Raw genomic sequence first — 11,079 nt, forward strand, 5'->3', positions numbered from 1 at the left:
TTACCTACTAGTTTGTTAATCATAGCTTCTTGTTAATTAACATTAATTACTAGATTCTTGATATTTAATTACTCATTTGATCCTGGTAGTTATTCATTAATAATGGATCACTATTCTAAAGTGTTACCCATTTTTATTATATGAAATTATACCAAGTGCTGCCTATGTGACCGCAGGTGTCAAATTGGACCATACTGCAAAGAGAACCCGTGTCAGAATGGTGGACTATGTATTGACAGTCTTGATGGACCAGTTTGTGAGTGTGAGCCGGGATTTAAGGGAGAAAGGTTTGTTAAATGTTATCATACTCTGATATCATCTCAGATATCATCTCTAGCGTGTGTCTAGTGACAGCTGTTTTGTTTTTTAGATGCACGGTTGATGTCGATGAGTGTCTGGACAACCCTTGCTTAAACAATGGCCGTTGTGTCAACACGCTCGGCTCCTTTAACTGCTCCTGTTTACCAGGATTTAGTGGAAGACTGTGTGCGATCGACACAGAGGACAGGAACCGCATCGTGTCTTCATCCTGGAATTTACGGCTCGCAGAGCTGATTGGAACGCTGGCGTTCCTGACAGCCATTTTTGCTTTGGCACTGCTCTTATTGTTAGCTTTGATAGGCTCTTGCAAACCTGTGAAAAAAGAGCAATGTCATGACAGATACAGAGCCGATGATTCTTATATTCAGACGTCCAATGTTTACAATCAAGCTCGACAAGGCTCCTCTGTGGATACCCCACCGCAGGTTCCCGTGCGACCCATCTCCTACACGCCCAGCGGTCCTGGAGAGGTCAGAAACAAAAGAGAGTTTAGCAGCTTGTCAGATCCGCTCTTTGGTCTTAAGAAGACTGTAGCTGTGTGCAGTGTAGTTCCTAACATACCACACCACAAAGCTTCTCACCTTCACTCACAAAATGACTACGGACATCAAACAGATTGGGATGAGGAATATGATGGTAAGCGAAATCTGAAGCATTAGTTGATGGTCATTGAATCATAATGGATTTCTGTTTTTCTTGAAACCTTACGATCATTTATGATGGTTAAATGTGTAGCCAATAAACTTGCTTGATGCTTTTCAAGAGATGCTATATATTTATATTTATTGATTCTTTTAGAAGAAGTTGTTTAGTCAACCTCCTATTTGGCACTGGAGGATGATAGTTTTTCCTGTTCTCTAGGTAGAAGAGGGATGCGGTCTGTGTCGTCCCTCCAATCAGATGTCACGGATGACAACAGTAAGTTGAATAGTCCTGTTTTTTTCATCTTTGCTATCCTTGGATTTGACCACGGGTCTAAACAGAAGCATACAAGGCCAGGCATTATATTGACCAAAATTAAAGAAGATGATTTAAAAATATATATATAGTTTTGATAGATTTGAGCGTTATAATTGTCTGTGCCACAGCTCTTTCTGTCTTGTATCCAGCATAGTGATATTAAACTAAATTGCGGACATACTTTTCTATCTGATTATACTGTTTATCTGCTTATGCTATACTTGAAATTAATTAAAAAATATACATTATTTAACAGTGGATATTCCAAATAAGGTGTTCAAAATTCTATTGAAAACAGACATACATCTATCTTATTCTTATAAACGCAATATGGTTATACACAATTATGGCAAATCTATGGTTTATATTTATGTTAAATATTGTTTGTGTGCATGTCAACAGTCATTAATGAATTATAGAAGTATAGAAAAAGCTTATTAGAGACAATTTTAATGTTGAGACGTTTTCAGACTCATATGACAAAATACCAAGTTGATAAAGTACATTCAGAAACATTTACAAAGATAATTGACACTTTCTGACAGTCAGATTCTGTGAATTTACTATATTTAATAATTAAGTTTTTGATATTTTCTTTCTTTCTTTCCTCTCTGCTTTCTTTATTCTTTCAAACCTCCAAAGTGATACACCCTGTCAAAACATAGATTGGCACGGTGAGATAAAGGTATATGCAGCATTCATGTTGTGTTTGTGCTTTCAAGAATCTTGTAATTCTAACTCTCTTCCGTGATACAATGTTTAAACTGTCAACATTATCACATGGACATTTTAGAGTGACCCATTTTAAAGTTAAAATGGTAAAACTCTTAAAATGTGAGAATACCATTTATTCTGGTTTGTCTGAAATCATTTTCATGAGCCATGTTACCAATTGAGAACCGTGGTCTTTATTTCTGCACTTTTGTTTATTTGTTTATCCTCTGTGCATGCTCCATTGCCTTAGCAAGCTTGGTCACACTTAACAACTTTTAGAATAAATGGTTCCATGTGAATGTGCAACAAGTTTAGTTCTGATGCATTGTCGTTGATCTCTGGGGGGAATTTAATGTTTAATCTTACTTTTGGAGAAGTTAAAGCAAGCTCTTTAAAACAGATGCACTCAAATCTCTCACACCATTAAAGATTAATGAGCCTTAAAGATGTGAGAGCATTTGAACTAGTGATGCACCGAAAGGAAAATTCTAAGCCGATAGCGAAAATTCAGGATGATCTTGACAGAAAACCGGTTAAAAATGGCTGGCCAATGGCCGACTTAAAACAAACCATTCAAAAAGGGGAATGCAAAAAGTTAAGAATGGCTGGCCATTGGACTGTCAGTATGTGGTCCTACCTCTTTTTTGCTGCTTATGTCATGGATGAGGCTTAAATTCCATGAGTAGGCACAGTTTGCTGTGTGTCCACAGATTTGGGGGTCTTGTTTTTTTTCTCCGACGGGTAACCAGACGGGCACCGTAGTAATGCCTTATGGCATGTTCAGGAGCGACATTTTGGTGCATCACTTTTTTAAACATTTATATGAGGTGAAATGTGTGTTCTTACCTCTGTCCGTAGCCTATATAGAAACAGGTACAGTCTCATTTGGTTTTGCTTATGTATAACTCTTAGAATTGAATATAATTCCCAAACAGACTATCACTGGGACACCTCAGATTGGATGCAGAATGTTTACAGTCCTGGGAGCCAAGCTCTTGTCCAGTGTGAATTTGGGCAGATGTCCTCCATGCACACCACTCCAGGCATTCTAGACACAGACTACTTTCCTAGAGACGATGACATTGGGAACTTTCTACCCACTTCAGATCTGCCTTCCGATACTGAAATGCCTGCTCCAGGGTACTATGACCAGCATACCAGACCAGAACTGTACCACACCAGCCACCCAACAGCAATGTCAAACTCCACATCCTTCAGTCAACATCATAGCCATGACTAAGTGCAACCCAATGAAGCAGCTGTTGGAATGCCTCACAGCCCATGTTAGGACCTGTTCAATTTCCGGCAGACACTTCTAATTGATAACCCGCAAGCAGGGTCGTGACGTTGCATTGTCAGATCATTGTGAATTATCATTTAAAACTGCCTTTTAAGGCCTCTTCATCTCTTCTGAGTGAGAAGTATTCCAAACATTGAAAAAAAACACATTTTTAATGAGGCATTACTTAGTACACCTTTTAGAATTGTTATACATCATTTCTCACCATGTGAACATGAATGTGAACAAATGTCATTGACACATTATGGGGAATTGTACAGTTGTGAAGTTTGCGATGAAGTGATTAAAAGTCCAATAATCAGATATACATTTGAAAATAAAAATAAAATCAATACTTACTTTCTTTTTGCATATGAGTTAAATGTCATATATTTTTCTCCCTTTGCAGAATGACGTTTGTTCTTTTTAACTTTATGTCCTATCTATTTGGACACAATCATTTATGCATCTGTTGTCATTTTGGTGTTATCTGGAGACTCAAGACTCAAATATCTCTACTGTACGTCCAGAAACAGCATGAGGTAAGAAAGAAAGCCATCTATTGTCCATATGGTGGGTAAAAAGCTCTTATGGTACACCAAAAAGTTCACACTGTTCTCCTGCTGTTTAATGCTATCAAATGATCTCATTAGGGATATTTAAAGTTTTCATGAAGCTGTGAAATTTTGCATTTGCTAAGGTTGATGATGTGAAGCTAATAGCGGATGTCCTCAAAAGGGCCGTTAAGGCAGTAATGACTTGGTTATTTGCGGTAAGGATTTCCTACTATTGCAAAGCGAAAACGATAAACTGTTTTATTTAAATCTAAAAAGTTAACTTTTAAAACATTTTCAAATTGAAACAAATGCATTTGATTGCTTTGAATTTTTTGAAAAATGTACAATATTCTACAGTAATCTCAATGTCCATGTCTGCTTTTTAGAGGTAGTTAATCATACAACTCTCCATGGAATTCGTATCATTGTCACGAACTTTAATCTATGAATTCGTGATTACTGACATGAATTCCCCCTTTTACGTGTCAGTCAGCACGAATTTCAATCTAATGTATTTTAATATGCAATATCTTTCATTTTTATACATATATGATTATACATATATGGTGATTCATACTTATATTACAAGGCTCATTCGTGTGAATTCCTATTTCGATCTCATTGGAATGTTTTGACTTCTCCCCTGTGACGTTAGGTTTAGGGGCGGCGTTTAGGGAGCCATTTATCATTGTCTTACCACCTCGTGAAACTCGCGTTTTTACCAAAATTAACCTTTGGGGCTGTGATTTTAGGTTTTGTGGTGTTGGTTAGCCACATTCTAAAATGTGTACGACTTCTTTGAAATCAGGTTATACATATATAAATGTAAATAGACACGCTGTCTGTGTATTGAAAGTAAGGCTGAGTGACACGAAAAGAAAGTCGTACTAAGTGACATTAAAAAGAGTCGTGCTCATTGACACGAAAAAATGGGGATATTCGTGTCCACGTAAACGAATGAATAGATTCCAAAGTTCGTGACAATGACTAAAAAACCTGTGAGACCGGGGTGAAATATAACATAACAAATATGAAACACACCATTAAAAAATCATATTTTCAGGATTTTTTTACTTAAACCCATTTTAAGTGAAACACACAGTTGAACGCTAGAGGGCAGTATACTCAAATAAAGTTGCCCTGCCATCTTATTACGTAAGAAAATCAGTACTGTTAAAGACCAGTTCCATTTATTAAAAACATTTTATAATGGTTTATAAACCTTTTTGAACTTATTTATTGTTGCTTGATTGAAATACACCTGAAACATCAGATTTGAGAAGTGAGTAGCCTATTTAATTTAATCAGATGTCGTATTCTCTTCACCCATGATTTTGTGATTGTTTGAGATCTGCTTTAGTGCCTAAAGCAGTGCATAGTATGCTTATGAGAAGTCACAGGTCTACACTTTTGCACATCTCACAAATCACAGGATGTGAAAGCGACGGTACAAAAATGCTGTGATGAGTTTTGACAGAAGCCTGAGGCGAGAGTCAGGGTGTGACAGGTTGACCTTGTCTGTTGGTGTCATGTAATGATGTCATCACGTGACCTTCTCAACTTTTTGATGAACAACACAAATTCATAAAATGTTCTATAGTTGCTCTTTTAATGGGTCACTGGAACAGGACTGCACAAATTGAATCACAGTTGTGAAATCAATTTGTGAAAGCATGTTTTTTTTCTTTTCTAGCAAATATTGTGATGATAAAGACTTGAGTTTTCAGATTTCTTAGCATGAACAAACAGGTAGTTCTGCTCCAATTCAAGCCAAAAGCTGCTGTGTCGTAATTCTCAGACATAGAGAGCAACAGTACAATAGAGTTGGCTTGAAATTGTCTTTGTAAATCTTTATGGAATAAAATAAAGTATTTACAGGTTGAAAAGAACAAATCACTGGACCTGTAAGTGTCTGAGCCGTTTTACACTGGTGTTTTTATCAACACCTATGTGAACTTCTCAGATAACAAAATGCACACAGAGGAATAGCCATGCATGCTTATAATAGCTACATGTGATAGAATTTCAAATGTCAGTGACGGGTGCTTGAACGAGGTGTGCGAAGAGAAGCTTCAGGGTTGGGTTTCAGCTGTCATCTATAGCGTGAAAAAAACAAACAATGTCTTTAAAAATGGTTTAAGTTTAGTCAAGTTAAAAAAACTATACATTTAGATTAATAAAAAAAGATGATTGAAATAATGTTTGTAGCCAAACAGTTCTTGGTCACTATTTACTTCCACAGTAGGGAAAAAAATACTACGCTAGTCAATAGTGACCCAGAACTGTTTAGTTTCCCAAATTCTTCAATAAATATTCCTTCGTCTTCAACAGATCAAAGAATTGTATATGGAACAATTTGTGGTGAGTTAATGATGACAGACTTTTCATTTTTAATTGTAAATCACTTTAAGCCCAGGAGACTTTTATCACATCTTGTAGTGCTGTTGAAGAGTTCAATATATTAGTCGACTTCAAGATGCCTCTACGTTCTAAGGCTTATTTTTTTATTTAATGCTTTAAGAAAAGTTAAATAGAATTGGAAAGGTTTGATAACAATAGAAACACACGCATGCACGCACGCACACACACACACACACACACAAACAAATTGACTGTGGCATCAACAAACCTTCTCTGGAGCACAACAAACAACCGAAAACCAAGTTACATTCAGTGTTTGATTATTGTAATAACAAACATCTTACTGTATGGGAAGCTTTAGAATATTTTAGTCTGCAGAAAATGCGACTGGAGAGAGCTATAAATAATGTTTTGGATAATAAGGTGACTGTGGCCTTTGTTTGAGAACCACTTATCTAGATGTGGGTTTACCAACGGTTTACCTTCACCTTATAGTGGAAAATCAACCCCAAGATGTTTATGAGTCACACACTCATCATAAACGCAGAAACACACACAGATACACACGTACAAGTTCAATTAAACATGTTAATGAGAGGAGCAGGTGGTTTAGTGTGACTAATCGTCGCGTGTGGTCTCATCACACCTGGCCTCAACAGAAGGTGGGAAAGTGATGAAATGTCAGGTGTCCCTGTTTCAACTGTGTGTGCGCTTACGGCAGTCGGCATTCTATTAAGTGCTTTCAAAGCATGCTTTTTATTTTTGGTTTGGGTGGGTGGGTGTAGAATAACCTCTTCATTCCAGTCATTGTTGCCAGGAGCCTTTTCCAGGAAAGCAAATAAATAAATAAACAACACAAGCTTTATTCCAGTCTCAAAAACTTATTGTGTTCTTTCTTTTCTGTCTTGCTCGATTCTGTTTACCACCCAAAGAAAATATAGCACCCAAGACAGGCGTATCCTTGTGTTGTTGTTCCAATATGGCAATTTTAACTTTACAGTAAAAGAGAAAATGACCCGGCCTTCTACCAAGATGTCACGTTGAACGATCGCTTGTCAATCGTCCCTTCAACGTAAAAATTTAGCTGAGAACACGATTACATGACTTTTTGTCTGATGGATTCTATATATTTTGTTAGGTGTAACTGTGTTGCTGCAAGTTTGTTTTGACAGGGTCACAAAAGCCGCAAAAAGCTTGTAAACCTTTGTAAATGGAAATAATGAAATGCAAATATCTTTTTAATTGAGAATAAAAAGAATCGCAAAATAATAGAAGTATAAGCTTTGCAGCCACTCAAACTCGATTTTGGCTCAAATACATGTTTTTGTAAAAGCTTCCAAAATAGACACCTGCCAACATGGGCATGAGTTACATACCCTTGTAAAAACCTTGAAACCATATGCAAAGATGAAAGAAAATACAACTGTTTAGTTTGTAAACAAAGATAATTTTATGCCCACACAATTTTGTATGTAATGTTTTTGTTTTTTGTATTTAGTATTATAGTATTTATAGTAATTTTAGTATTTAGTATTATAAGTATTGAAAGAGAGGGCATAAAGCTACTTTAAAGCTGCTATGTGTAATTTTTTGGAGGATCTATTGAAAGAAATGCAGTATACTATCCAGAACAATGTGTTCAGAGGTGTATAAAGACCTTACATTAATGAATCAATATGCTTAATAATTACCTTAATTATTCATTGTCTACATTCACCACGGGTTTGCTTACATGGAAGGTTGTTGGCGTGTCGCCATGTTGTTTCTACGGTATCTATTGGCGACTATCTGGAAGGAAACAAATTTCACCGCAGAGAGGCTAAATAGGGGAAACTAACTTGTCAGAAGCTCTTGCTTGTATCAAGGATCCGAATACTTCTTTTTTTTTTTTATAATTTGCATAAGAAACAAACAAAGTTGTGCCTCCAATAAATGCTTCCAAAAGTCATGATTTATTTCAAATTATAGCGGTCAGCAAAAATAAGCCTTCCCACGTCACCCCCTCTCTCATGAACTCACACAGGTGAACGGAGGATATAATTTTACATCGTCCAACCCAACCAGGTACCGTCATCCGTAAGTGACAGAAACAATGTGTTCAAAAATAAAACTACCTGGCTCCTACAGTATCAATAAACGGACAGACTTTACAAAGCACGTTATGTCATTTAGGAAAGAAAAGAAAACATTACATCATCTTAGTCCTGTGGCAGCCTATGTAATGCTTCAAAAGTGAGCGCTGGAAAGAGCCATTGGTTGAAATTCGCAACCTCACTATGTACCATTAAATTCACTGGTCCTTTTAAAAAAGCATAAACCTAACATTAATAATATTACATTTCACTAATAAAAGCATAAATAAACAAATGAATGAATTATACACTGTCAACAATTGTGTTTAATAGACGCATTCATATCTCTCTTCATAGAGACACCAGACAATCAATTGTTTGGCATTTTTGTCACATCTCTCTGTCTCTCTCACTCAATACTGACCCCATCCGTCTTTCTCTATAGCTGTCTTCTCTCTCATTATCACTTGTTCATTTTCCCTTTGACCTTGTCTCTCTTTCTTCAGTCTTTTAGTAAGCGATACACCCTTCAGACTCATTTGCTCTCAATTCTTCCTCTTTCCTTCATGCCATTTATCTTGACCTAACAATGTTTCTAACAAAGGTTTATTTTCAAGCAGATGTAGATCAGTCGTTGTGATTTCAGCATGAAATCCCAGTAAAGGTCTTTTGGTGGCTCCTGAGGCATGATGGGTTCATCACAGAACATAGCGTTAGTCTTGTTGTATTCACTTCTCAGATGCTCGGTGAAGACAGGGGACCTGAAGCAGCGTGACTCTGAGACTCACTCATATTTGTGTCATAACAAATCATGAGTATAATTAAAGCTGAATATGCTGTCTGTTCCTTTAAAGCATTTCTGTTGCTGGCAAAAATTGGTTTAATGCCCGAGGTGGACAATTTATGCACACAAACGTCAACATTATCTTACGTTCACATCCCGGTAAGGGCATTTTCTATTTATATGTGCTCACATGGACGTCTCTGTTAGAGGATTTCCCTAGAAGGTCTAAGCTGTCGGTGTAATTTACTAATCACAAGTTTCCCTTTTTCAGACTCCGAAGGTTTGTCAACATGATCATTTGAAATGTAATCATGTTGACCATTTTCAATCTGATGTTTATTCGACGCAAACTTTCATAGTCATAAATTAGCGATAAACTGGCTGGAAAATTATATTTCAACATTAACCGTATGATGCAAATAAGAGAGTTTCCATAGACTTCAAAATCATTACAACAACAATTTCTGAGCATTCTTTGTTTTTTTTGTTAGAAAAAGTCTTCAATCGAGTAATGTTGGAATGGAATTGCTCACGAAAAAGATTTTTACAATCAGAACCTGATGTTAAAAACTACAATTCATTTCTCTCTCCATATCTCTCAACAACAAAGGCATCGACTCAGAATTACCTCATAGTACGCTTGAATGATTTATTGATGACGGGGTCTGGATCTTCTTTCTCACACCCTTCATATGAGCGAGAATGTCTCGTGTCTGGACTGAGAAAGTTCAGAATGTAATTAAAGCCATCTCACACAAATACATCAACTTATGAGAACTTATTCTTTTGAGGGAAGCTAACTCAGAGGTCTGACCTCCATCAATATGAGAGGAACAATGCTCACAAGACACAACCAATACTGTACACCTGAATTTACGTCATCATTTTTTTCTTCAAGAAAGATAGTCTTCTGCTGTTCATAACTGTTTTTGACCACCTGTTTAACAAAAAGGTTGATGTATCTACTGTAGCATGACACAAACTGATAGTTGAGATGTTTTTTAATTATTAATGATTAACAAAATGGGAGTCTAAGCCCATCTGTTTTTGTTTATTTGATTGCTTGTTTGTGTGTGTCATCATGACAGGTTTTTAAAGCTGATGCTGACTGTTTCACACAATTGCATAGTCTGTTTGCACATACTCTATGTCACATTGCAGTGACCAAATGCAGCCTTGTTTGCAGAATTGAGACTAATAGCCCAGAGAAATAGTACATTGGAAATAGTTATTTGATAAGATATATAGGTCTAGTCTTTCTTTCCCTATACTGTAAATATAGTAATGGGATAATAAATGGGATGTTGCAATATTCATCTCTGTATTGTGTCCTCTAACCAATATCATGGGTGTAATGAGAGCCAGACGGCCAGTGTTAATGTGTTCTGATAGGAGGGTCAGGGACATGTCAATAAATGTTAAGATCTCCATTCTTGATGAATGAGCTCATGCAAAATTGTATAGGATTCTTCTTCATTAAATTGTCTCACAGGCTCCAACTCATTAATCTGCTCCATTTCAGATAAGATGATTTTTTCCTGTGTCTTGTTCAAGTGCGCTCAACTCGTCTGGTCTCAAAGGCCTGGATAAAAAAGGAAATCCCAAAATGAAATACTGTCAGGTGTGCAATCTTAGATGCTTTAATCATTTTAACGCTGACAGACTGACACATTGTGAGAACAACAGTTTTGGGCTCAAAAGCTGGAAAGGTAACAAAAGGGTAACAAGAGTAATAGGTAACAAAGGTATGAGGAATGAAGTCAGTAGGGTATGATGAGCAGTTGAACAGCTAATCATGAATAACATTTCATCTATTATGAGTGCAAAAGTGTCATGTGAATAAATATCTACATTTTCTTTTGACATCGAAGGAGTGATAATTATTTATTGTCTTTATTGTCTTTAAGTATTAAGGTCTTCTTTAAGACTTTTTCATTAAAGTCTGAAGTCTTTAAATAAAATCAAATAGCTCAAGTATTAAAATGAAATAATATTTTCAAACTTTATGCAATATTTGACATAACTACAACT

General features: G+C 36.3%; 1 protein-coding gene across 1 annotated transcript in view; it reads left to right on the forward strand.

Annotated features, from left to right (window-relative positions):
* fat1b (FAT atypical cadherin 1b) overlaps positions 1 to 3,534 on the forward strand; it is a 34,442-nt gene extending 30,908 nt beyond the window's left edge. Inside the window, exons 24-27 of the mRNA XM_056770422.1 lie at positions 177 to 287; positions 371 to 957; positions 1,183 to 1,239; positions 2,931 to 3,534. Of these exons, the coding sequence (XP_056626400.1) occupies positions 177 to 287; positions 371 to 957; positions 1,183 to 1,239; positions 2,931 to 3,235 (1,060 nt within the window). The 3' untranslated portion in view covers positions 3,236 to 3,534. The remainder of the gene's footprint in view (positions 1 to 176; positions 288 to 370; positions 958 to 1,182; positions 1,240 to 2,930) is intronic.
* Positions 3,535 to 11,079: the final 7,545 nt, after the last annotated feature.

This window comes from Triplophysa dalaica, chromosome 16 (assembly GCF_015846415.1).
Source record: "Triplophysa dalaica isolate WHDGS20190420 chromosome 16, ASM1584641v1, whole genome shotgun sequence".
NCBI lineage: Eukaryota > Metazoa > Chordata > Actinopteri > Cypriniformes > Nemacheilidae > Triplophysa > Triplophysa dalaica.